We start from the raw sequence: 26,810 nt of genomic DNA, 5'->3' as shown, positions 1-26,810 counted from the left end.
AGAATCCCAAGCAGGGTCTGGGATATCAGCACAGAGCCAGATGTGGGGCTCGAACTCCCCAACCATGAGATTATAACCCGAGGCTGAAATCAAGATTCAGAGGCTTAATCGACTGAGCCACACAGGTGCCCCAAAGATCTGTGCTTTTTTTTTTGTAAGTTTATATATTTATTTTGAATGAGAGAGAGAGAGAGAGAGAGAGAGAGGGAGAGAGAGAGAGAGGCAGAGAGAGAGAATCCCAAGCAGGCTCTGAGCCGTCAGTGCAAAGCCCCATACGAGGCTCAAACTCACGAATGGGGAGACCATGACCTGAGCTTAAGTTGGACACTCAACCAACTGAGCCACCCAGTTGCCCCATAACACGGAACATTTGTTAATGTGCTACATCATATCCAGAGAAAACAATTCGTACAGTTGTCTCAGCAGACACAGAAAGCGTTCAGACATCCAATGCCTTTCCACGATAAAAACTCTCGACTAGAAGGAATGCCCTCAAGCTGACGAAAGGCGTCTCTGAAAAGTCCACAGCCGACGACACGCTCAGAGGCACAAGACTGAGGGCGTCCCCGCTGAGATGAGAAGTAAGGCCCGTCTGCACTGGGGGCTCTAATCACACCAATGAAGGGAGAACAAGATATAAGGCATCCAGATTGCCAAGGAAAAAGTAAAACCATTTCTCTCTGCATACGATGCGATTTTATGTACAGAAAGCCCTAAGCTCACCCACACACAGAGTGGGAGAGGCTGTTCCGAAGGGGCGAGGTGGGGCAGAATCTCTCCCCACTCTGCAGAAAAAACCCTACGTGAGCTGACAGAATCTTTCCAAACTCATCGTCTTCTTCCATAAATGTTCTGCCAGCCTTTGGGGTCTCTTACTGCACACGAGCTAAGCGAGTGTGAGCAGGTGGTAAGACCAGCCGCCAGCAGCGGGGGCGCCTGGCTGGCTCAGTCGGTTAAGCGTCCGGCTCTTGGTTTCAGCTCAGGTCATGATCTCATGGTTTGTGGGCTCGAGCCCCACATCAGGATTTGTGCTGACAGCATGGAGCCTGCTTGGGATTCTCTCTCTCTTCCCTCTGCCCCTCCCCTGCTCGCGCGCACTCTCTCTTTCTCAAAATAAATGAACTTACAAAAAAACTTAAAAACAAAAAAAACAAACAGGAGACAATCCAGCGGCAATGAGAAGGACGTACAGGCGCAGCACCGGACTGCTTGATTCAGGGTCACCCGTGAGCGGTGCGTGAGCTGTGGTAGCAGGAGGCTGAGCGGCGTCTCGGGGTCAAGGGTACTGAATTTGAGGACCCTCCCTCTAGGCTAGAAGGGGGATGCCCGGTGCCCATGTCTGCACTGGCAGCCGGGGCTCAGAACCTGCGGGCACTGAACGGCCCCGAGCTGATGATGGCAGAGGACCGCCGTGAACCCAAACGCGTTTCCCACGCGGTGAGAGGCTGTTCACCTGGCAGGCCGCGCTCACTGCTTCAATGACACACTTCTCGAAGCATCTTGACACGCTGTCTTCTAACCCCATGGCATCCCAGTGGGTGCTGCAGAAGGCAGAGATCTGGACGAGAGGCCTCTCCTGCGACACAGGGCGACGGTGTGAGAGCTTGTGCGATAAAAGCGCCCCGATTGTCCTGCCTTCCCCACACTGCATCGGGTCCCCAGGAGTTTACTTCACACCCCACCCCGACCATGTCCCCTGGCCCCGCCAACTGGAGCCATTAGACGAACGAGGCTGCGATGCAGCGTCTCTCTTCCCGCTTTGCAGAAAAAGCCCCTGGCCCAGCAGCTTGCAGAAGCAGGGAAACTTTGAAAAATAAGCGATTCCCCCTTGCTTCCAATTTCCTAAAAAGACCCCTGAGACCGTGGCGTATAAAACTCTCGTATCATGTAAAAACAAGTCCTGATTTTCCTAGGGTCACAGGCTTTAACTAAAAATAAAGACATGGGGGCGCCTGGGTGGCTCAGTTCGTTGAGCGTCCGACTCTTGATTTCGGCTCGGGTCATGATCCCAGGGTCGTGGGATCGAGCTCCACGCTGGGCGCAGAGCTAAGCATGAAGCTCGAGATTCTCCCTCCCTCCCCCTCCTTCCCTCTCCCCTGCTTGCATTCTGTGTCTCTCTCTCTAAAAGAAAAAAGAAAAAGAAATGAAAACACTTTTGTTCCCCCATTTTTGCCACTGGGGTTAGTAAGCAATCTGTCCCATTAGCAAGCAATCTGTCCCATTAGCAAGCAATCTGTCCCATTAGCAAGCAATCTGCACATGGGAGGACTTTGCTCCACAAACCTAGGGTTTCCCTGGAGGCAAGACCCTTTCCCTCATTCTTCTCTGGAATATCACCTTTGGTCAAACTATTAAGGCCGGATCAAAAATGCAAGGTCACAGGTGCCCGGGTGGCTCAGTCGGTTAAGCGTCCGGCTTCACTCAGGTCACGATCTCGTGGTTCATGGGTTCAATCCCCTCATCGGGCTCTGTGCTGACAGCTCAGAGCCCGTTTCAGATTCTGTGCCTCCTTCTCTCTCTGCCCCTCCCCTGCCCTCTTTCTCTCTCTCTCTCTCTCTCAAAAATGAATAAACATTTAACAAAATTTTTTAAATGCAAGGTCAGGTCTACCCCACGCCCCTTGCACACCAGGACTACCCATGAAATGCACCGTTCCGTATCTACAGGATGTTACGAATGGTCTGGCTTCACCAACTTGCTCCTGAAAAGAACATCCCGACTTCTGCTACCTGTTTGATTCTTCCTTCCAGGTCCCCCATCAACGACTCCTTCCAGCCATACTCCACGGGGAAGTTTATTTCCACCAGCCGCCTCCAGACCTGCAAAAGCCCTCATGTCAGTGACAGCCGCAGGACAACCAAGGGCCACGATGAATTCTACGAGAAAGGAAAGACTGTTATGGCAGCTCCAGGGGCGTGGGACACCTGGGTTCTGACCACGTCTCTGTCACCGGTGAGCCGTGTCAGTGGCGAGGCAGGGCAGCCATCCTCGTCCCAGTCTTTGGAAAGGAAGGGCTTCGACAGGACCAGGCAGCCGGGATGCTCCTCCTACCGTGTAGCTGGGCTCTAAGCTGAACGTATCTGTCTCCTCTTCTAGCTCAAGGAACTCCGAACATAAAACAAAAGTTGCAGGGACGGCCCGGTGAGACCCCTGTTCCTTCAACTGGATTCCCCAGTTGTTGGTATTTAACAGCTGCTTTCTCTGTCTCCTTCGTGAAGCGTTTTCTCTGCAGAACCACGGGGAGAGAAGGTGCAGGCTCCACGCCACGTGGTCCTCTAAACACGTGGGAAGGAATCTCCTGGCATCGTGGACCTTCTGCCACACGATCACGGTGCCAGCGTCACGCTCAGGGCGGTTGGTGTTAGCGGGACCCTGTCCCCTGACGGGGGTGATGGGGAGGCCGTCCATTCTTCTGTCTGTAGACTGTCTCTCGATCTGACTTGACTCCTAATTCTCCCAGGAGGACAAGCAGATCCCCGACACCCCGCTTCCTAACGCTCACACCCACTGAGTTCAGCACTCGTGGATGAATCCTGACGGAGTCCACGATCACCGCCGTGTTACAGATGAAGGTTGTGACCACGGCGGTTTCCTCCACCTCCGTTGGCTGCATTCTCCAATAAAACGAGGAACTTCTCTTTCTCTCCTCCCCCCCCCCTTTCTGTTTCTGTAAACATGTTTCAAGGATTAATGAGCTGTCTGTTGTCCAGTCCCAGCATTACTCGTCCGGATGACCAAACTGTCCCAGATTCGGCTAGTAGTCCCTTCGGACGACCTTCTGTTTCCTTTTTTCTAGAAACGTGGAATGACTTTAGACTTACAGAAATATCACAAAGATGCGACGGAGTGCCCACGTATGGCCAACTCGTGTTCCCCTTGAGTTCGTGCCTTACTCGGGCACAGTACGGCTGCCAAAGCTCAGAAACGGTGTCACCGGGTACCAGGAGCTAAACGAGCGACTGTCCCGGGAGCTGGTCTGGGATGCTGGCCTGCCACGAGCCCCGCCACGAGCCCTATGTCTACCACAGGGGTGTCAGGCTGTGGGGCCAGCTGTCCTGCCTGAAGCCCAGGTATCTTTTAGTGGGGACGGTAAAGCCAGGCCTGGGGGTGCTCGCGACGCTCAGGGGCCTGGCCGGCATGACTTCCAGGCCTTTCAGTGGAGAGAGCTGGGAGCCCCTCCAGCCCTCCAGGTCACGAGCTCACAGCAATACCACGGGCCCCTGGCCTCTGCCACGTCTGCTTCGCCACAGTGAGAAAGACGCCTGGCTTCCGAATCCCTGTGCCCGGCGCCCACACAGACAACTCCAGAAGCGCTCCGCCCGTCCCACTACCAACAACGAAATTTCTAAATAAAGCTCAAGGTTGACGTGCGTGTTCTTCATTTTGACCTCAGACTCTGTCCCTCTGAGGGTGGGTGATAGGACTTCTGTGCTCCAGGCATTTGGATTGATGCCCCCTTCCGTGTGGAGAAGGGGTTAAGTCTGAGACATACGAGCATCACCAGCCCTGTTCACGCACAGGGTCAGCTGTGTGATTTTACCACTATCCCGTTCAAGTGTCCTGGGAGGCAAGCACCTGCTGAAATCTGGGTCGAGGGGGTGAAGGGGGCCATCCGGTTGGGTGGCTCATCCCTTCTCTACAGCCGCGTCCTGGCAGCTGGCTACAGTCTTCAAGAACACAGCCCGGTTCGCCCGCTGTGGGGCTCTGATGGGGAGTCCCTGGGGCTGGGCTGCCCGCGCTTTGGTCCACTCTCTCGTCATGTCCCCCAACCCCGTCACCTCTTCTGTGAGACGGGGCTAACAGCCACACCTGCCTCGGAGTAGATGTTCGGCTACATTTTAATCAGTATTATCTTACCATTATTAATTACTACATTTAACTGAGAATCCTCTCGTGTCAATGGACCATAAGCCACCCTTCACTCATTCTTAACGCTTCGGGGATTATTCTGCCCAGTTTCCCCTTCAAGTAACTCTTGCCTTTTCCTGCCTTTTCCAGCCAAACCGCCTGCCAGCATCCTTGCTGAAAGGGAGCCCTCTCCCCGAAGGCCCCGCGTCTCAGCACCTTCCCCCGGGGCCTGTGGCGGGGGGGGGGGGGGGGGGGGAGCCACGGTAGACCCCACCAGGTGGACCGTGGGCAGCACGACCAGCCCTGGCCGTGCATCCTGGGACAGAGCACGGGGCCAGCGTGCCGCGTCAGTGCCTTGGCCCCACACAGCTCACCTTGATTTCCTCCCGGTATCTGAACGTGACCTGCGACCAGTAGTTGAAGAACATGCTCTCCTGAAAAATGCTCTGAAGCCAAGCTCTGGTCTTGGCGACCGTCCCCTGGAAGACCGTTTTCACGGAGTTCTTCTTCCCGGTCTCCTTTCCTGGGCCTTCAGCTGAATCCGGCTGCTGAGGGAGAGAGAGGGCGCGTAAGGGTCCCCGCACCATGACTCGGGACTTTCTGGAGACGCCACTCCCCCTTCCCGATCCGTGGCAGGTGCTCGAGAACCAGCCACATCGGAGTCACATGAGCGCGTTCGAGACCTCAGCCTCGCCTACGTTTCAAGGCGCTTCGATTTCACGGGACTCTGTGGCTTTGCTCTGCGAGTGGGCGGCTCGGGCAAAGCAGGGGGCTTGGGAAGGATAAGCCTTCTGTCCCTGTGAACCCCCCCCAGTGCAGCGACAGCACGGGGGGACTCCGCCTTACCAGTGAGCAGGCCACACCAGGCCGCCTTCTCCAGACTGGCTGGGAGAGGACGTGCCCAGTGGCAGAGCCTCCAGCAGCCCAGAGACGCCCCCACTGGTGCACCACGCAGACCCCTGCTCCTTGGACAGAGGTAAACCCGAGGCCGCTTCCATCCACATTTTTTTCCCACGAGGTTTCCCCTACTCCGAAAAACCCTTTCTCCCTGGGGTCCGGGCTCTGGCCCTGGGGTCATGGGCCCTGGCCCTGAGCTCTTGGGATCTGGCCCTTGTAACAGGCTCTGGCCCCGGGGTCCGGGCTCTGGCACTGGGGTCCGGGCCCTGGCCCTGGGGTCACGGGCCCTGGCCCTGGAGTCTGGACTCTGGCCCTGGGGTCACGGGCTCTGGCACTGGGGTCCGGGCCCTGGCCCTGGGGTCACGGGCCCTGGCCCTGGAGTCTGGACTCTGGCCCTGGGGTCATGGGCTCTGGCGCTGGGGTCCGGGCTCTGGTGCTGCCTCTCCCCCACCTGGACATCTACATGAAGCAGATGGGCACGGAGCCTCACCTCAGCAGAGGCCATGCCCCGAAGCCCCAGGAAGGCCCTCTCAGCTCAGCGCTAGCCTCTGTGCTTCGGCAGTGCCCCGCAAGGTCAGTGTAAGTGACAGGACCCACACCTGGATCAGCTGTCACTCCGCCCTCCGGGGGGCTCCCTGAGAGCCACCACATGCCCCCCCCCGCCCGGTGACCAAGCAGATTGGGTTCCTGCCCTGCAAGCTGATGCTGTGGAGGAGCGGGCAACGGCTCACAGACAGACAGACAGACAGACAGGCAAGCATCTGCTCGCTAAGCACGTAGGTGCCTAGTGGGGAAAATGCCAGGTGTTCTCTGGGCACATGAAGGGGACTGTACCCAGCCTAGGGCAGGAGGGGACTCTGTCCGTAAAGACGGGGAGGGAGGAGGCCCACCCGGCCAGCGCCGAATCAGTGGATGCCAAGTGGGCGCCACGGTTCTCAGCTGAAAATTGGGACACACCCGCCCTTGCCTGAAATCCCCGAATGGCACAGCACCTACTAGAACAATCCAGAAGCTCAAGCATGGTGTGCCTGCCTGCCCTGTGATCTGGCCTTCTCTACACCTTGGCTGCATCTCCAGCCACACTCCACTCCCTGTGGGCCTTTGAGAACAGCAAGTTTCCTCCTCCCCGACCCTGTGGGGGCTCTTCACTCATCGTAGGAACCCCAGCCCTGCCCTCGGTTCCCACGGCACCTTATGGACACTCCAGCCTACTGCCTGTCACCTGTGCCACACTTACACGTTCCCTGGGTGCCCCCCACGAGGCCCCCTTTCTCTTTTCCATCACCTACACCGGACACAGGGCCGGGCAGAGACGGGCAGGATGTGGACAGCCCAAGGCCGAGCACTAGTCTGAAGCATTCCCACACCCCTGGCCTTTCTGCATCTGGTGTCCCATCAATGCACTTAACCCCCTGTGTCAGGACCCACCCAAAAGCTTGTTAAAAACTGATCATACATTTTTGAGTTCAGTTTTGCCAAGCTTTTTGTTTCTATGGCTGAGGTAGAATATTTTCACCATATTGTAGATTACACCGGTCTGAGAGTCCAACCACCACATAAGAGCTTTCTCTGCGGGAAAACGTATATACGTATTTTCGCGTACGTTTATGGAAGTGGACACCTGCCCGTGATTAAAGTTTAAACAACAGCGGTTACAGCAGAATCATCTTACCAACGTTTATCTTAAAATGTGTCTCTGGTATTCGAGAGAAGAAAAATTAAAAGAATAAAGTTAAAACACACGCGAATTCTTGTACGTCGCTAACATCTCAGCTCTGGCTCCTACTCCGGTTAGCAAGCAAACGGTCAGTCTGAACATAAAGTCTCATATCACCTGCAGGGTGATGCCCAGGATCTCAAGTGTACTAAGAGTACAATGCAGAGAAAGGAAGAAAGTTCTGCCACGAGCAGGGAGGGGTGTGAGTCCCAGACATGCAGGGGTGAGTGAAACAAGCAGGCACATGAAGCAGAGTGTGCGAAGATGGGCAAAGCTCATCTTGGGCGGCAGGAAACAGAAGAGGGCTCCCTCTGGGAGGCGTGCAGCGGGAGAGGGGACAGGGCGCCGGGGTCTCCCTACAGCTCGATCCTGGAGGGGGCGCAAGGGCGCGCACCTGTGTGCAGAGGCGTGGAGGTGTGCCTGTTGGGTGCGTGCACTTGGCCGCTGTAGTTAGGTACTAGTGTGCAGGAAACGAGGTCAAGTGGGAAAGACCACGCCCGGACGTGCGTTCTGGGCGCACATCCGCATGGCTCTGGAGTTAACCCCTGCACTGCCTGCCTCCTTCCCTCCCTCCAGTGGAAGCCCGCGGAGGGTAAGGGTGCAGACGCCAGCTCACCAAAACATCCTCAGTGCACAGAACAGAACCCGGCACAGGGCAGGTGCCCAACGTACATTCTGAGGACGCTGTCACACATTCTGTGGCCCTCTAGCAATCCTAGAGCCAGCCGATCTCCCTCCTGGAATTGAGGCCGCTCGAAATTCCAGTTATCGTGGGTGCGACACGGTGTGTGTGGGTTCCACTTACCACTAGAGATTTAAGTATAATAATTCTGCGAACAATCTCGGCAGATAAGGCAGGCAGCTCATAAAACTTTGGGTCTTTGGTGATTCTGCAGATAGTTTCGTGAAGTTTCAGGCACACAGTCAAGTAGGACTGTACCAAGGGCTCCTCAAGAATCCTACCCCGCAAAGAGTTAAGAGAAATCGTTGAAGTAATTTAGGAGAAATGAGACAACAGTACCCATTAACCGTGATGCGTTCCTTCCCTTCCAAATCCCTACGAGTGAGGCAAAAAAAAAAGCTAGGGATGTGTGTCACCGCAGGTTAAGGTACTACGTAAATTTGAAAAAAAAATCAGAAGGGTACAGGGAGAGAGGGAGCGAAGACAGTGCCAGAACACGTACGGTGGATGGAGACTCTTCCAGCTCTGTGGGGACCAGGCCCCGTCGTCCCTGGCTGGCACGTGGCCAGAGCCAACGGGGGCGAGGAGCAGCAGGTGACATGAGAGGCACTGTGAGGGTGCTTCTGTGACTGGCTCGGGGGAGGTCCTGGGGCCACTGGGGCCTGACATGAATGGCGATCTGACGCCCCCACCCTGAACACCCTAAGAATCCAGGGGAGGCGATACCGCAAGTGTCCCGAGAATTCAGGAAACACCTGACGCCCCACGTGTGTGTTTCCGTGTAGTCAGCTGGCCCAACTTGCAAGAAACCATGCAGAGACCAGATGTTAAAGAAATGCGGAACACGAGCATGGATATGCGATGCGGTGATCGTTTGGATACGGATGGAAGACAACGTGGGGGAGAAAAGAGCACTGACAGCTCAAAAAGGCGGTGGGTGAGGACCTTCTGATCCCGCGGTCAGTGGGGGGTGACCTCGTGCAGGAGAAAGTCCGCATTTCGCTTTTCCCACTTACCTGTCCTGATAAATGTCCAGGAGGTGGAGCAACATTTGAAACGTGTTCTCGGTGTTCTGGGGTGGCCAAGAAAAAAAACAAAACAAAACAGGACAGTCAAAGTGACGCCACCGCGTTCGCGAAGACAGAACCCAGAAAACCCGACGTGAATAGAGCAGAACAATGGATTCCTTTCTTGCTTGCTACCAACGAGTTTTAAGGTACTCGAGAACCAATCTTCTATCGTCTCACAAGGGAAGTTCAGGATTTAAAATTGGACCATTTCCCGCGCCCCCCAAAACGGGAAAGGAGGGAGCAGCTGTGACAGAGCGGCACGCGGGGGAGCCCCGACCCCGTCCGCCCGCCCATACTGCACAGCCTGAACGCCTCCCGGCCGCGGCTTTCGGGAACTCTCCGGAAGCAGAGGAACTGCCATCAGAGCGGCCCCATAGCCCTGGCAAAGAGCCACCCCACCCGGGCCTCTGGCTTCTAAGCGTTTCGTCCTGCCAGGACCGCAGAAGAGAAGAATCACAGGCTCTGAACGTCTCGCTTCTGATCTGCTTTTGCTAAGCGTCTCAAGAGCCTGCTCTGGACAACAGACCTCGAAGTCGCTGAAGGAGAGTTTTGTAAGCCTTTGAAGCCGGTACCACGTCCCCAGAAGGCAGTCCAGGACGCAAGTGGGGAAGACGCTCAGATGGTCCATGAAGTTCTCCATATAGTGAACCAGGTTGCGCAGGGGCAGCAGACTGAACCAGGACCGGAAGAGAAACTCATCTACGTTCAGCAAATGCCTTTCCTTTCCCATGAGCTGAACTAAGTGACTCCTGTAGGGACAGAGAAGGAGCAGCAGTGAGATCGGCAAACACAGACGGAGTTAAGTAATGTCAGAAGAGACTTATAAAGTCCAAACTTCAAAAATAATTTAAACGTCGGGGCGCCTGGGTGGCTCAGTCAGTGAAGCGTCCGACTTTGGCTCAGGTCATGATCACGCAGTTCGCGAGCTGGAGCCCCGCGTCGGGCTCTGTGCTGACCGCTCGGAGCCTGGAGCCTGCTTCCGATTCTTTGTCTCCTTCTCTCTCTGCCCCTCCCTCGCTCAAGCTCGCTCTCTCTCTCTCAAAAATAAACACTAAAAAAAAGAAAAGAATTCACCAAAGCGGATGAAAGTTGAAGATACGACGCTGAGTGAAACCAGCCCGTCTCCAAAGGACAAACATGCTGATTCCACTGACGAGAGGTCCCTGGCGTGTGCAAATGCACGGAGACAGACAGCAGGACGGGCCTTACCAGGTGCGGGCAGAGGAAACAGAGTCGTTGCCTAACAGGGACAGAGTTTCAACGTGGGAACAAGGAGAAAGCTCTGGCCGGGGCGGCATACCCGTGTGAGTTTGTGGGATGCCGCTGACCTACGCTGAAAATGATTAAAAAGCCAAATTATAGGACGTGTCTCTTTTTACCACGGCAAGAAATTGCACTAAGAATTAAGCACTGTTTCCAGCTTTATGGAGCTCTAAGTGGCTTGGAGCCCTTGTGTGCCAGGTGTGGAGTGTGTTGATTTGACACATTTATACACTGACCGCCTTGGCTCTACCCAGCACCTGCATCAAGTCACATAGTTACGATTTCTTTGTTGTGCTGAGAACAGTGAAGATCTACTCTCTTAGCGACACGGAAGCCTGTCTAATACACTCCCACCAACTACACTCACCAGGCCGTAGAGCGGGCTCCCAAAACTTCTTCACCTTCTACCCGGAAATTTGTGTGTGTGTGACTGGGCGTATCTCCCAACTTTTTTATCCGCTCATCGGTGGGCACTAGGCTGTCCCCACGCTGTGGCTATTGTGAATATTGCTGGAGTGGACATGGGGGCACACGTGCATCTCTGAGATCCTGATGTCGTCTCCGTGGGGCAGACGCCCACAAGTGAGACTGTGGGATCGTATGGTGGTTCCACTGTCAACTTTTTTTTTTTAATTTCTTTTTTTAATGTTTATTTTTGAGAGACAGAGAGAGAGACAGAGCATGAGTGGGGGAGGGCCAAGGGAGAGGGAGACACAGAATCCGAAGCAGGCTCCAGGCTCTGAGCCGTCAGCACAGAGCCCGACACGGGGCTCAAACTCACAGACCGCGACATCGTGACCTGAGCCGAAGTCGGACGCCCAGCTGACTACTGAGCCCCCCAGGCGCCCCTCCACCGTGAACTTTTTAAGGAACCTCCATACTGTCTTCTACAGGGGCTGCAGTGACTTACGAATGAAGCATCTTGATGAGCGAGTAAGTAAATGCTCCACATCAAACAGTCCAAGTGGACCCAGTGAAGGTCCTTAAATTATGACATTATAAGGTGACACTGTACTGGAGACACCCCAGAAGGGGACAGCTGGAAGGCACATAAAGCCAGGTGCCACAGAAGTCACAGAAGGGCTACAAAGAACATCTGATAAAGGTTCGTGACCCACTAAAGGCCGTGTCTGCCTGAAAGACAAGATCTTTAAGACCAAGGCTGGTGTTTGTCATTTTCCATTGTTAGCAACTGAATTTCTTCTAGACAGTTTATACACCACTGAAGGGTATTTAAAATACATATAATTAATCTTTTTTTAAAAAGCTTTTTCATGTTTAAGAGAGCACACCAGCAAGCATGCTCCAAGGGGAGAGAGACAGAGAGAGAGAATCCTAAGCAGGCTCTGAGCTGTCAGCGGGGAGCCCGACGTGGGTCTCGATCCCATGCACTGTGAGGTCACGACCTAAGCAGGAGCCAAGAGTTGGACGCTTACCCGACTGAACCACGCAGGTGCCCCCGAAGAAGTCATTTTAAAAGAAGTGTTGCCCGAAGCAGGAATGTGTGCACAGGGGAGCCTATCGAAGGTTCTAGAAGCACAGCTGTCATCCCAAGACTTACAGACACAAGTGTGGCTCTCCAACTTACCGATCTGCCTTTTTTTCCCGGAACTCCGAGAAGGGGATTCCTTCCAGAGCCGCCCAGGTGTCTTCAGGCTGTATCCTGGAGTCCTTTCCTTGAGGGGTTGGTGCCACGCAGTGGTGCAGGACAGGCAGGGTGAGCACCCAGAGGTCGACCGCCTTCTCTATGCACTGTCGGCAAAGGTTGACCAGGAATACCCGCCACCTGGGAAGGGAACAGAGAGCCCACAGCGAGCTGAGGATGGCCAGTGGCTTGCCCTGGGGGGTCTGATGACCCCTCGCACAAGAAGCAGGAGAACACAGGGGTGGCCGAGAAGAGCGACCAGCCCCGGGAGAAATATGGTTGCCAGGGACGTAGGGGCTCACCCCTGGCACCCACCCATCCCGGCATCAGGCTCTCACTGAAGCCCTGTAGCGACCGACCATCCTCCCTGACAGTGGAGGGAACAGAGGTTTGGGAAAGCTCTGTGATCTATGAGCCCAGACCCTCCGGCTACAGTAAATCCAGATACAAAGCCATATAAAGCCGCTCTGTAAGCACAAGGAGAAACGTGCAAACGATACAGGGCACACCCCCTACGGTCGCAAGATACTGATGCTGGCCGGCTCTTTGAGCTTTGCCCTTGCACAAACTTTGTACGTGTGTCACCAACGCCTGGCTCTTAAAACACGCAGAGCTGCACTGGGTAGCTCAAGTTTGTAAAACCGAGAAGCAGATGTCCTGATAAGACGCATCGTTCAAGGAAGCCCACCTTCCGTTCCCCGCAAGCTCCATGCGCAGAGCCGCGGAGAAGACCTTGCAGGAGCGCTCTGTAATCGAGGGCACCGAGGTGGCCCCCGCCACCCAGGGAGAAGCAAGCTCCTTCGGGCCAGGCCGGAGCCTCCACACCGAGAGCACCCTTGGCCCAGCACAGCGGACCCTTGTGTGTCCGAAACTGAACATGTGGCCACAGAGGCTGCAGGGGGAACACCCCCATCGCTTCCGCAGATGACCTTGAGGCGAGCCCTGCAATCAATCTTCGAACCCCAACCTCTCAAACACATGCATGCAGGGCTGATAAAGGAAATTCTCAAGTTTCCGTGCTCGTGGACACAGCTCCTGGGCTCCCTGGGAAGCTACCCTGTGGCATTTACCACATTCAACATGACTCGGCAAAACTCAAAGCCTGGCCCTGTTTCTGCCCCCAGCACACAATGTTCGTTGGCTTTTAAAGTAAGTAAATAAATAACCAGGGGCGCCTGGAGGGCTCAGTCAGTTAGGCGTCCGACTTCGGTTCAGGTCATGATCTCACAGTGTGTGGGTTCGAGCCCCGCCTCGGGCTCTGGGCTGACAGCTCAGAGCCTGGAGCCTGCTTCGGATTCCGTGTCTCCCTCTCTCTCTGCCCCTCCCCCGCTAGCACTCTGTCTCTTGAAAATAAATAAACATTAAAAAATCTTTGCTTTTAAATAACCAGAAAAGAGGGGCGCCTGGGTGGCGCAGTCAGTTAAGCGTCTGACTTCAGCCAGGTCACGATCTCGCGGTCCGTGAGTTCGAGCCCCGCGTCAGGCTCTGGGCTGATGGCTCAGAGCCTGGAGCCTGTTTCCGATTCTATGTTTCCCTCTCTCTCTGCCCCTCCCCCGTTCATGCTCTGTCTCTCTCTGTCCCAAAAATAAATAAACGTTGAAAAAAAAAATTAAAAAAAAATAAATAAGTAACCAGAAAAGAGCATTCCAAACATAAAAATAAGAAAAAAGAAAAAAAAACACCTCCCGGTTCCCTTAAGTCTTGCACATACTAAACACATAAAGTCTGTAACTTTCCGGACTGTCTTGATGATCTGTAACTCTTCATGTAAAAAAACACACATAACCCTACACCACATTCTTTCCTGGGGGCACACGTGCTCTCATGGTGGAACATGGGCTCGAATAAAATGCTTTCCCTCTTTTGTTTTTTTAAGATTTTATTTTTAAGGAAACCCTGCACCCAATGTGGGGCTGGAACTCAAACCTGAGATCAAGGTTCCACAGACTGAACCAGGCAGGCGCCCCGTTTCCTTTTAATTTGAAAAAAAGTTTCATTTGCGTCGACAGTAAGGCGTGATACACCAGAAAGCTTCTCAAAAGCAAGATATTCCAGGGGCGCCTGGGTGGCTCGGTCGGTTGAGCGTCCGACTTCGGCTCAGGTCATGATCTTGCCGCTTGTGAGTTCGAGCCCCGCGTAGGGCTCTGTGCTGACGGCTCAGGACCTGGAGCCTCTTCAGGTTCTCTGTCTTTCTCTCTCTCTGCCCCTCCCTCGCTCACACTCTGTCTCTCTCTGTCTCTCAAAAATAAACAAACATTAAAAAAAAAAAAAGCAAGATATTCCAGTAGAAAAGTAATGAAAGTGAAGACAATACATACGTGAGGAAAAAATCTAGACAAATAAACACTGACGTGACGGATGTGTAAAATCACGGGCAGTCTTTCTTTCCTGGACGCACACCTACACACGCACGCACGCACACACACACACACACACACACACAATACCTCAGACGTGTTTCAAAAATGTGGCTGAGGTCGCGGTGAAGGTCGCCAGGCGAACAGGCGTCCAAATAAAGGAGGTTACAGAGCCAGGACAGGTCACCCTCCAGCATGGGTAAGTCAAATGTTTCCACCGAAAACAGGAGGATCAGCCCCATTCTCAGTCTGCTCCTCACTGGGTGGTCTTCAGGCCGAAGGTCCCCGCTTCTTTCCAGAAATGGCTCGGACCGGTTTTTCAAATACCACCACAGGTTTTTCCTCACCTGACCCCAGGAGGGAAGGAAGACATAACTGTGGGGCTGTGAGTGTCAGGGGTGTGAAAGCCGCCCCATCATCGCCCTCTGTTCCATGCTACCTGGGCGGGGGGCCAAGGCCTATGAAGGGCGTACACAGCCCCATGGAGGGGTGACCCCACTGCCCTGCCTCCTCACCAGACCCTGAGCACCCCCACTTCCCCGGGCCTTTGATGGGAGCCACCACCAAGGGTGCAGTCCCGAACCCTGCATGGGGGAGGGGCCCCCCACGCTTACAAGGCCCCAACTGTCATCTCAGGCATGGCCACAGGTCTCAAAACTGCCAGGGCCCTCCCACAACGCGGGGGGACGGGTGACGGAGAAGGGTTCCCAGTCCTTCTTTCCGCTCTGCCAGAGGCCAGGTGAGGAGGTGGGACCAGGTGAGGAGGTGGTGCTAGGTGTGGAGGAGGGGTGGGGCCAGAGGGGGAGGAGGGGTGGGGCCAGGAGGGCAGAGCCAGGTGTGGAGGAAGGGTGGGGCCAGGTTGGAGTAGGGGTGGGGCCGGAGGGGGAGGAGGGGTGGGGCCAGGTGAGGAGGGGTGGGGCCAGTGCAGGAGGTGGGGCCAGGTGGGGAGGAGGGGTGGGGCCAGGAGGGGCAGAGCCAGGTGTGGAGGAAGGGTGGGGCCAGAGGGGGAGGAGGGGTGGGGCCAGGAGGGCAGAGCCAGGTGTGGAGGAAGGGTGGGGCCAGGTGTGGTGAAGGGGTGGGGCCAGGTGTGGAGGAGGGGTGGGGCCAGAGGGGGAGGAGGGGTGGGGCCAGGAGGGCAGAGCCAGGTGTGGAGGAAGGGTGGGGCCAGGTGTGGTGAAGGGGTGGGGCCAGGTGTAGAGGAAGGGTGGGGCCAGGTTGGAGTAGGGGTGGGGCCAGAGGGGGAGGAGGGGTGGGGCCAGGAGGGGCAGAGCCAGGTGTGGAGGAAGGGTGGGGCCAGAGGGGGAGGAGGGGTGGGGCCAGGAGGGGCAGAGCCAGGTATGGAGGAAGGGTGGGGCCAGGTTGGAGTAGGGGTGGGGCCAGAGGGGGAGGTGGGGTGGGGCCAGTGCAGGAGGTGGGGCCAGGTGGGGAGGAGGGGTGGAGCCAGAGGGGGAGGAGGGGTGGGGCCAGGAGGGGCAGAGCCAGGTGTGGAGGAAGGGTGGGGCCCGGCGGGGAAGTGGATGGGGTGAAGGAGGAAGAAAATCCCCAGGCAGCGGTGCTTGGAGAGGTGGGAAGTTGAGGTAGGTCCTTCTGCCTGCACCTGCTCCTCAGGGCAGCTCCTGGCCGGTAAGAAGTGGGGGAGGGGGGAGCTGACCGCCCAGAAGGGGAAGACAGCCACTGGGGACACCCGGGACACCTGGTACCTCGTTCTCGTTGTACTGCAGAGCACTCCAGGGCTGCTCACGGCCTTCGTAGATCATGGGCACTCTCACGACAGAATAAAACTGCTGGAACTGGGTGAAAAAGCTGTTTATGTTGATGGCGTCCCAGATCTGCAGGATGCTGAAGATGGTGTCCAACATGATGGTGGCGGCGAGCTGCTTCCCCCGCACCAGCTCCCTCCTGGTGCCGTCTGTCAAATGGTCCATCACCCTCTGAATCAGCCCCGGGGGCTTCATGCAAACTATATCATCGTACTGGTGCCACTCTAAGAGCAAAAGAAGGAAGACGCCGTAGGGCAGACCGTCCGAACACGCTGACCTAGACGCCCCTCCCTGGGAGGCTGGCGCCCGACGGACGAGGCAAAGGAAGGGAAGGCAGCCGGGTCGCGCACGGGTGCACCTGCCCACGGATACCCAGCCGGGAGCTGGGCCCAGGTGGGGGACAGCTGTGTGTAGGACGGACACCCTAGTCGCCCCGAGGTGATCAGAGGGGGGCCCGAGGGCACACGATGCAGCCGTTCGGAATCTATCTGAAACACCTTTGATTGAACCAGCTGGCTCAGCACGCTTCGTACATGAGCTCCTTAGAAAATGATCACACACTTGGGGCGCCTGGGTGGCTCAGTCGGTTAAGCGTCCGACTTCAGCTCAGGTCACGATCTCGAGGTCCGTGAGTTCAAGCCCCGCGTCAGGCTCTGGGCTGAAGGCTCAGAACCTGGAGCCTGCTTCTGATTCTGTGTCTCCCTCTCTTTCTGCCCCTTCCCCGTTCATGCCCTGTCTCTCTGGGTCTCAAAAATAAATAAAACGTTAAAAAAAAAATTAAAAAAAAAAAAAAAAAGAAAATGATCACACAGCGGTTGAGAACTTGATCCCGAAACCACAGTCACCGGCCCTTGAGCACTATCTGGCTAAGTCACTCCAGGCAAGCGCTATTTCTTCTGTACTGGGAACCACGATGCCCGCCCCATGAAGGACAGTGCGGGCCCCACGACAGACTAGACGGCGCCCTGGACGCAGGGCCCGACGCAGGGCAAGGGCTGAGTGCATGGCTGCTCCTCGTGTGACCAGATGCAGAATGTAGAAGTCTCTGGAAGAGCAGGTCCTCCGTGCCTCCCGCGGTCTGCATGGGGGTCCCCGCTCACCCCGCCCCCACTCCATCCCAGCCTGGCGAGGACTTGAAATTAGTCCCTGGAATAAGTGGTTTTCCTGCTCTCTGCGTCCCACCAGCCAGAGGCCCACGTGGGCCCATGCTGGGGACACGGTGGGTCCCTCAGTTGTTCAAGAACGCCTCAGACAGAAGGTAAGGGGAGAGCTGCAGGCCTGGTCAGGCCCGCAATGTGGAGAGCAAGGGGCACCCTGGACCCTGGGACGGTGGGGCAGGGAGGGACATCAGTGGTCTCCGTCTCTCAGAATCTACCAGAAGAAATGTTTAAGTTCCAACCCGCTAGAGAAAAGAGAAAGAAAATACAAAAGTCAGAAAAAATACGGAACAAAACCGACACGGAAACAAGGTGAACAGAAAAGATGGGAGAAGGTGGCAAAAGTCAGCCTTCCCGCGGCAGTGGTGACTGATGCTGGAGGGCTCACGGAACCACTGCGGTCACTCACAGACGGAATGAAAAACCGCGAAATAAAACCCAGCAATGAAAGCCCAGCAGACACGTGAGCCGGCAGGACAGAAGGGGCCACATCAGGGGACAGCACACCAGGTCCCTGTGCCAGGCCACCGGCCCGCACTCCCGCCACCTGGGTCTCTCGGGGCGCGGCCTACAGCCGGGAACCTCCTCCCTGGTGGCCTGGCCGCTGTGGTTCACGCTCTGCGGGGACGCTTGCAGGGGGGAAGGGGGGAAGCCACCTGTCCCCCCTCTCTGGGGAATCAGGAAACCCGCCTTTACTCAAATTAACGCAGATAAGCCATGACCCCACTGCATGGAGCAAAGCACAGACCCTCATTCGCCATGTTCCCAGCACCTTCCACACACCCTTCCCAAATCACCCGTGATGCCGTCGGCCACGGGGGGCCCTGCACCTGGGCTCCAGCCATGACCTCCTGCCTCTCGGAAAGCCAGCGAAGGCCTTCCCGTGAGTCCTTCTATCGGTCACCGGCACTCAGCCCCGTACCCGTCCCATGTACCCGGCTTGGGCGCCCGTTCCCCTTAAGTGCTGACGGTGGGCCGGCCACCGCCCTGCCGGTCGAGCTGCAAGGGGAGCCGCTCAGACACAGACCGAGGCCTCTCGGGAGCGGACACGCCAGCCAACCTTGCTGAAAAGGACTACGCTATGAAATCGGCCTTCGCTAACACGCGCACAAAGACCCCCGCACACCGTGCGCTCTCGGGACGCGCGCGCACACCTGTGAGACCGGGCACCGGGCCGCAGAGAAGGTACAGGCCACCGAGATCATCCACAGCACACACACACACACACACACCACACTCACGCCCCGTCCGCACACGCCACACGCCACACGCCACACGCAATGAGCGGAAAACAGAAAAAGGGAAGAAAAGCTACGGAAACAAGGAGACAGAAGAGAAAGGAGACGAGACGGGAGGGCGGCCAGGAGGCCAAGCAGCAGGGGCGCTGTGGGCGGAGGTCTGACTCTCAGTCTCCGGGGCTGGGGGTCCTCCCGCCCTGCACCTGCTCACCAGCCCCCTGCGGCCCCTCCCACCCGGCGGCTCCACCTTCCTCCCTTTTGCCCTTTAGGAGAAATTCCCTTCCACTACCATCGGAAGAGAGCGTTGCGTCGCGCTGATCAAACCCGTGCTTCCCAACTCGGGCTTCTTCGATGTGCAGCAGGGGCCGGGGGGTGGGCGGGGGGCACGTGACGAGGACCCACACGGGCCCCCTCTGCAGAGGAACGGCCGCACCCCTGCGCCCGGCCAGGACTCACCTCCCGAGCCCAGGAGTTCAGACCTCACGTGCAGACAGCGGTTGACGAACTCGCCCTCCTTCTGCTGACGTTTGTAGATGAACTCGTACTCCACCTGGCCCTTGCCTCGCACGATGACGTACTTGTAAGGAATGGGCTTATCCAGGTGCTGTCTGGAAAGGGTGGCGCTGCCTTCCACGAGGGACCCGTTCTCACGCAGGTCTCTGAAGAAACACGACACCGGCCCGTTACCCGGAAGAGAATCCCATTTTGAAAACGTTCGCTCTCCTCTAACGCAGCACGGAGTGCAGACCCCAAGCTCTAGCTCGATCCTGCCCAAGAGGAGGCTTCTAAAAGGAGACGCGGTTTCCGGACAGAACCCACGTTCCGTGGGGGCCGGAGTGACACGTGACGAAGGAGTACGTGACAGGGGGTACGCGTTTGCAAAAAGTCAGTTTCCAAAAGCGTAAACGGGTGATCGCCTTGAAAAACGGGATCAGGGATCAGAGGCGGCGCGCCCCGTGCGCGTCCCCGAGGGGCTCCCCGCGAGCGCTGGCCGTACTCACTTGGTGTGGTGCATCTCACAGACGTTCCGAGTCCACTTGGGCTTCCCGAACTCTTCTCCACCCCTGATGAACACTTTGTGGAGGGCGGGGTCGAACCCGAAATGCTTCGAGACGATCGCGTGGAAGTAGAGCGTGACCCCTTCCTGCAGGCTCGGCGGGCTGCAGCAAAGCCGGGAAAGGAAACGCCCACCGGATCTAGACGCGCCTGCGCGCCTGCGCGCACGCACAAGCGCGACAGGGTGCCTGCTTCCCGACGGTGCGCGAACACGCACCCCAGCAAAGCGCGAGAGCGTCCACACTGCAGGCGGACCACACGCCGTGCGGGCCCCTCTCCGGAGGTGGGCACGGGTGGGGGGCTATCTCTGCCCAGCCGTGACGGGCTGGGGGCAGTGGCGGGAGGGGGCTGCTGAGCATCCCGGGTGGTGCCAGCCTCTGCCCGGAAGTCGGCCCACGTGGCTCACGCGGCCTCCGGGTCCCCAAGGGGCCGTGGGAGAGAGCACATAAGCAAACGAGGAACCGGGGCGTGTGACCCTGCCCCCCCCCCCACCTGCCTCTCCCGGAAGAGTCCCCAAGAAGGACAGCCTGGGACCCTCTGGCCCTGCACCAGTGTGGGGGTGGCGGGAGGCTGCACTGGTGCCCCCGGGGCAGGCTGTGACCTTGCTCCCGGGCGCCAGGGCTCACACCCTACCTCTGCTTCACTTCACACACTGCGGCTCTGGAGTTCCTCTGCTCTTTGCCAGTTTTCACAGCAGCCGCGTAACTGCTGTTACTCCCTTCGGGCTTCTTCGGATCCTCTGGCTTGGCCTTCTCATTTCTACCTGTCTTCTCTCCAGTAGCGGCCGTCTTGTCCTTGGTTTCAGCTTCCTGGAACAAGTTACCAAGCCCCAGTCTTTAGGATCAGCTGCCACATTTGCCTCCTCCCGGGGACGGCTTCTCACAACAGCCAGGCTGCTCACGTCCTTTCCCTGCTCAGAACCTTCCAACGCCCTCGGGCCCACCCGCCACAGCCTCCAGGAATCCTCCAATCCTGTCAATGGCCCCTCTTGCCCTCACTCGATCCTGGGGCACCGGCTTCCTTACTCTTCCCTAAACAGCCCCCTCCCCCCCCCCACTCTGCCGCAGGGCCTTTGCACCTGCCATTTTGGCCTCGGCTATGTCCCCAGAGAGCCACATGGCTTGCCCCTCACTCTTTCAGATCTCCGCTCCACGTGCACCCCCTTGGAGAGGCCTCGCCCGGCCATGCTCTCTCAGCACGCACCCCCGGCCCTCTCTCCCCTCACCCTGCTCTCCTCTTTGCCACTCCCCACGCCTGACTGTGCTTTCCACCTTTCCCCACGGAGAATGTGAGCCGTGAAGGCAGGAACCACATGTCCTTCACGGCTGTATCCCTAGCACCCAAAAGAGTGTCCCCGAACGACTGAATGAAGGATGAGCTTTGGAAGGAATGGGGCCGGAAGCGGCAGACAGTGGGACAGACAGCAGGACGGGGAGGCTTCCAAGGACGAGGTGCTCTACCTGGCGGTATTCTGAGGAAGCAGGGGTGCTTGCTGGCGGCTGTTTCGTTTTCTGAGTCTTGGCTTTACCTTCCTTCCTGGCCCCTTCCACGGGCTCAGCGGGCCGGGTTACAGCAGCATCTTCCTGGAGGAGACAAAGGCCCCGGACGTCAGGGCGCAGGTGCCACGGTGGCGTGAGGGCCAGCACTGGCCGCCACCAGCCCAGGAGAGGGGCCGGCAGCTCCGGGAGGGGCACCGTCCCCAGGGACGAGTCCCCAGTGCCCCTCCTGGGCAGGGAGGCGACGTGGGACTGCTTGGGAGAGCAAACCGTCGGGGCAGGTAGGCTCGCTCCTGGATCCCCCAACGACTCACCCCGGGGGCCCGGGCCCCGGCCTGCCGCCCGGCGCTCTGTGGTTCTTTCTGGGGCTCCGAGCCCGGCTCCGAGGCAGGCATCGGGCGCTCCCAGGCAGCACCGTCCTTCCCGGGATGGTCTTTACTGGCAGAGGCGGTCGGGCCAGCCCCCTCCTGGGGGAGGCCGCTGGCCTTGGAAGGCTTGGGGGTGTCGTGCTCCTTCCCGTTCGGGACGGCCCCTCCCGGAGTCTGGTCGTGCAGAGGGCTGCCGCCAGCCTCGGCGTGCCCCACGGGCGCTTGGTGGCCACCGCCCTCCAGGGGGGTCGGGTCGGCGCCCGGGGGCTGGCGAGGCTGGCTGGTGGCACCACCTTGCAGATCTTGGCTTTGGGGTGGGGCTGTGTCCTGGAACCCGGGGTTCGCCGGCGAGCTGACACTACAAGGGCACGAGGAGTCCTCCGCCAAGGAGTCCAGCTCCATGGAAGCGGAACCGTTCTGTTTCTTTCTCTTACTCCTTTTCTTCCTTTTTCTCTGAACAGAAAAAGACGCCGATTTTAGTTCCTGGGGTCCCTACGCTCTCCCAACGTTTTCCTCCCATTTTCTCTCAATGTCTCAAGCTTTCAAAGCTTCGCCCGACCAAACTCCCCCTGCACCCGTTAAATCTGCCCCTTCTTCATCTTGGCAAGACTGAAACAGAGACGCACATGGACGGGGGTGGTGGGCAGAGCTGAGGGGCAGGAGGCCAGGCAGTGCCGGCCACACAAGTCATTCTGCCAAGTCACAGCTGAGAAGCTCACACAGAATTCCTTCCGATTGGACGTCATCCCCGGAAGTGTGGTCTGTTTTTGTTTTTTGGGTTTTTTTTAGGTTTGTTTATTTTGAGGGAGAGAGAGCAGGAGTGGGAGAGGGGCAGAGTGGGGGGGGGAACCCCAAGCAGGTTCTGCACTGTCAGCAAGGAGCCCGACTTGGGGCTCGAACTCACGAACTGTGAGATCATGACCTGAGCGGAAACCAAGAGTCGGACGTTTAAGGGACTGAGCCCCCCAGGCGCCCCTAAAGGGTGGTCTTTGAACGTTACAAAGCGTGGGCCTCCATGAATCGCACTCCTACGTCGCATGTGTTTCGTACGTGACGGTGAGAGAGAGAGAAAAAGACGGGACAGAAAACAGGAGCGTCAAGAGCCACGTCCTGCCCGGAGATGCTTGCTCAGCGGCCGGAGACCCTAACCTCGCCATCAGAAACGGCTCGCGGGGAGCAGCCGTGGCAGGACCCTCCGCGGACCCGGGGGGGGGGGGGGGCTCGGTGCCCTACCTCGATGAGGGGCACAGCTCTGGAGCAAATGAATACTGGTCGGTTCACTAAGTGCCAGTGGCCCGTAAATCCCCTGAAACCCGCTGTGGACCCGGGACTCCCCACCCGCCCATACGCCCTGGAAGAGTCCCCGTTGACAGTGAGGGAAGGTAGGGTTTGTTTGCACATGGGGTGGGGCGGCCTCGTCCTGGGTCAGGGCCTGGGTTTTCTCCACGAATCCTAACCTCCTGCAGGTGCGCCTACAGCCAGCAGGACACATGGGGCCTCCCCGGAGCGAGATTTCCTGGCCTGTCTGACCATAGACACCCAACTACCGTCGTGGGGCAAGAAAGAGGCTTTAGAGAGGTCACTGAAAGCGATGACTTCTCCAGCGTCCCAGGTCCCACGGAGCACTCGAAAGCTTGCTAATGTGCGGACGGTGACCGGGCAGGTGCGGGGGACCCAGGAGGACTCTGCATCTCCAAGGAGCCGCTGCGGGGTGGGGGGGCTGCTGGGGAGCAGCAGACCAGCTCTGCTCTGACCGGGCCCTGGCCGCAGCATCGCCACTAGGCCTCCCGAGGGTTCGAACCCCAGCCGGGCCGAGAACCTCTGATTCGGCAGAAGGCAGCCTGCACAGACACGTGGCCCACGGCCCTCTGAGAATCTTCTCCGACTCTGCTCGAGGCTTGCTTCAGCCGAGCTGTACACTGACTGATCGAGGAACCTGGAAAGAACCCGGTGCCAGGCACAAGGAACGAGACAGCAGGACGCATTCCTCCCCCGCGAAGCCAGTGGGTTAGTAAGAGCGACAGACTACTGACCGTTTGAGCCTGTGGAAAACGCCAAAGACAGAGGCGCTCGAGGGCCCGGGATCTCAGAGGGGGTCCCTAGCCCGGAAGGCTTCCTGGAGGAGACGGTGCGGGCCGAGTCAGAGAGACACAAAGCCCACCAAGATGGCTTCGTCCGTCCCACAAAGAGTCCCCGGGCCCGTACCGTCTGCGAGTGGCCAGAAACCTCTCACCCAGAATCAAAGTCGAAGCATGGCCGGGGGACCTCTGCTCACTGCCTGCCCGCCTCATCCTGGGCTTGTCCCGCTCTGGCCTCCGGTACGAATCCTGGTTTTTTCTTCTCTGTAGCTTATGATGCTTTGACAGTGTAGGGGCCTTGCCAGTCCTGGCGACCACCCCTCCCAGGGCTAGCTCATTCCCAGAGGGGGCAGAAGACTCCCTCCCGTAGGCAAACTAATCAACCCAGAGCCCACACCCCGGCTCACCTCCCTCAGCCACTACTCCTCGGCCCTAAATCACCCCAGGGCCGGGTTCCCAAGGACTAGAGACACCCCTACAGCCCAGACTTCACCAGGACTATTCGGAGTAGCCAATCCTAGACTTGCTCAAACGTGCCTTCCCTATCATTACTCCACCTCCTGACCACTCAGGAGCTTCCCGGCCCCGCAAGGCCCCTCCTCTTGTGACTCAGCATCTCCATCAGTTAAATAAATCCCAGCACAGATTGGTCCGGACGCCTCCTTGCTGGGCCCTCCTGGAGATCCCTCCCTCCTCCAGTGCCCCACGTCCCTGACACCCTCTCTAGGAAATCGAGAGCCCTCCCAGACCGTGGCCTCTGGTCACTAGACGCCCATTCATTTTCTCCCACTGCAGAATGTAAGCCTCTGTTTGCCCACGGCCACACCTGCAGTGTCTAGAATTCCTGCCCCACTGCAGGGGCCCGAACATTTTTGTTTCATTAAACACATTCCTCGGGAAGCCTCCTGCGTTTCTCTCCAGCCGACCGGTGTCTCTCCCGCATGGGACCCTCGGGACCCCACACCCCTCAGCCCGGAGCCGGGGTCCGCTCGGATCCTACAGTGGGTTTTGACTTTTCTGATTTGCAACGTGTCTTTCCCCCCCCTTTACCTTGTTTGCTGCTTTTCGTATTCTTATTTTATTGGGCTTTTTATGAGCTGCTCCAAATCCTTCTAGAACGAGATGTATACTTTGTACAGGTGACTTCTGGTTCTCTTAACAGACATCTGAGGGGTGGGTGTGTACCAGGCAGCTGTCCACGGCTCCACAGTTGGGGGACCAGCACGCCAGAGACAGCACAGCTCAGGCTAAAATCTAAACCGCTCCCTTGGCAGAAATCGAGGTTTTATCCGTCTGTGTTCCTAGTTGTCGTGGCCTGTGGTTTTACGTGTTCTGGATACGGATATTTGCCTCAAGGCAAAACTAAAGACCGTAACAGTCAGGAACATGTACACGTTAACACTCCTCGGACTGGGAACACACACACACAGCGGACCGAAGTCGAGGGCAAGGGTCACGACCTCTGGGTGTGGGGAGTGGGCTGGGGGCAGCGGGGAGGAGACCCCGATAGTTCTGATTTCCACGCTTAAGTGGATGGTGGGGGTGAGGGTTCACCTTGTGAGCCCTGCGTCTGCGTCATAAATGTCCTCTGTTGTGGGATTAACATTTAATGAAAACATTTTTTCAAGTTTTCTGACCAGTAAGGGATGCTAAGAAGCCTTCCAGGGCCTGGAATGTTCCGTCTCTGGATGCGGAGGGCGTCGCCAGGCTGCACGGGGGCACCTCGATTCAAAATCTATACCATGCCAGCCCTTAGCGCACACACAAAGGCTACTCCCACTCCTGCCCAAAGAGAATTAACTAGAAAAAAAATTAGTTTGCTGATTCTTGGAGGTTTTTTTTCTTTTTATCAAAACGCACCTCTGATGTTACAACACGCACCCATTTATTTCTCCAACAAACAAACCACAAACCTCCCAGACACACAGCACAGAGGGGGGCAGGGTCTGCGGGGACCCCGGCCCCTGTCCACTCACCCAAATGCTGGATCAGGGTTACGTGGGGTGGGGGGTTGCTGCTGGGGACCCTGGAGAGGCACCACGGTGGGGTGTGGGGGTGACAGGTGGGGGCAGTGCAGTGGGGACCCGGGATGAGCCCCACTAATCGCATAGAAGGCTGAGATGTTGGAGTCCAGCCCCAGCCTGGGCTGACTCGGGGAGGAATTAGGAATTCAGACAACAGCATCCCCTTTCCCCGCTGGCCTCACACTTCCTTCTCAGAAGCCGGCCCTGCCAGGGCTGTTTTCTGCAGGAGCCCGTCCCGCCGTCTCCTGCCAGCTCCAGCAGGGTGAGGACACAGACCTTCTAAACTGAGGCATACATGCCGGTGGGCAGGGAGGGGGGTGCCTCTACGAGAGGAGGACAGGGTCTGGGACGGGGACCAGAAAGGTCAGGCTGAACCAAAGCCCAACCCACCCCCAGCCAATGGTGCCGTGGGGACAAAGCACCAGCCTCTCAACTACAAGCTGGCCGACTGCCAAAGGGACCTTCTCAGAGACCACCGAGGGGGACACAGAGGTGTCGGGCGACCGGCACGGGTGGCACGACCTCTCCCCGCAGGAACCACGGGCCGCCTGGATTTGCTGAGGAAGTCTGACTGGATCTGTTCTGAACCCACGGGGACACGATCGAACCATCCCTCCCCCTCAAGCTGCCTGGTGCCTCCTGGGGGGCCACGACGGGGATGCGATGGGGGTGGGGGCCGCCTCAGTTCCCACACAGCTCACCACACACACCGGGCTGGCCAGGTGACCCCGTGTGGGTTACTCAGCCATGGTGTGCCTCAGTTTCCCCATCTGTAAAACGCAGGGGACAGGCACCCCTACATCACAGGGTCACTGTGAGGCCCGGATGGGACAAAGCAGGTCAAGAATCGCAGAGAGGTGGCCAGCACGTGCAAGGTCCCCCCCAGTGCTGCAGTGACCGTGGCTCTTTCCCACACACAGCAGAGGCTGGGGGCCACCGTGGCGACCCTGTGTGTGGCCAGCTGCCTTCTCCCACTCCTCTTCCTCCTCTGGGAAATAGTCCCTGAATCTCCCCGTTCTCAGCCATCGGGCGCAAGTAGGAATCGCCTCGACTCCAGCTCCCGGGGCCAACCCATCACCCTGGCCACAGTGATGGGCGCTTAACCCAACTGGAGCCGGTGAGGTTTGATGAAAGTCTCCCCTGGGATGGAGACA

At 57.7% G+C, this 26,810-nt stretch overlaps 1 protein-coding gene across 2 annotated transcripts in view; it reads right to left on the bottom strand.

The window, feature by feature from the left end:
* RNF213 (ring finger protein 213) overlaps nt 1-26,810 on the bottom strand; it is a 107,536-nt gene that overhangs the window by 64,135 nt on the left and 16,591 nt on the right. For both annotated transcript variants that reach the window (XM_047832190.1, XM_047832191.1), the window contains 14 exons: nt 21,501-22,007; nt 21,151-21,273; nt 20,324-20,499; nt 19,636-19,794; nt 19,091-19,293; nt 16,180-16,463; nt 14,570-14,826; nt 12,066-12,263; nt 9,741-9,963; nt 9,161-9,216; nt 8,268-8,421; nt 5,223-5,396; nt 2,730-2,819; nt 1,454-1,576 (listed from right to left, as the gene is read on the bottom strand). In XM_047832190.1, coding sequence (XP_047688146.1) covers nt 1,454-1,576; nt 2,730-2,819; nt 5,223-5,396; nt 8,268-8,421; nt 9,161-9,216; nt 9,741-9,963; nt 12,066-12,263; nt 14,570-14,826; nt 16,180-16,463; nt 19,091-19,293; nt 19,636-19,794; nt 20,324-20,499; nt 21,151-21,273; nt 21,501-22,007 — 2,727 coding nt within the window. The remainder of the gene's footprint in view (nt 1-1,453; nt 1,577-2,729; nt 2,820-5,222; nt 5,397-8,267; nt 8,422-9,160; nt 9,217-9,740; nt 9,964-12,065; nt 12,264-14,569; nt 14,827-16,179; nt 16,464-19,090; nt 19,294-19,635; nt 19,795-20,323; nt 20,500-21,150; nt 21,274-21,500; nt 22,008-26,810) is intronic.

This window comes from Prionailurus viverrinus, chromosome E1 (assembly GCF_022837055.1).
Source record: "Prionailurus viverrinus isolate Anna chromosome E1, UM_Priviv_1.0, whole genome shotgun sequence".
Lineage (NCBI taxonomy): Eukaryota > Metazoa > Chordata > Mammalia > Carnivora > Felidae > Prionailurus > Prionailurus viverrinus.
The sequence above is the reverse complement of the archived record's forward strand: the minus strand, read 5'-3'. Positions and strand labels throughout refer to the sequence as shown.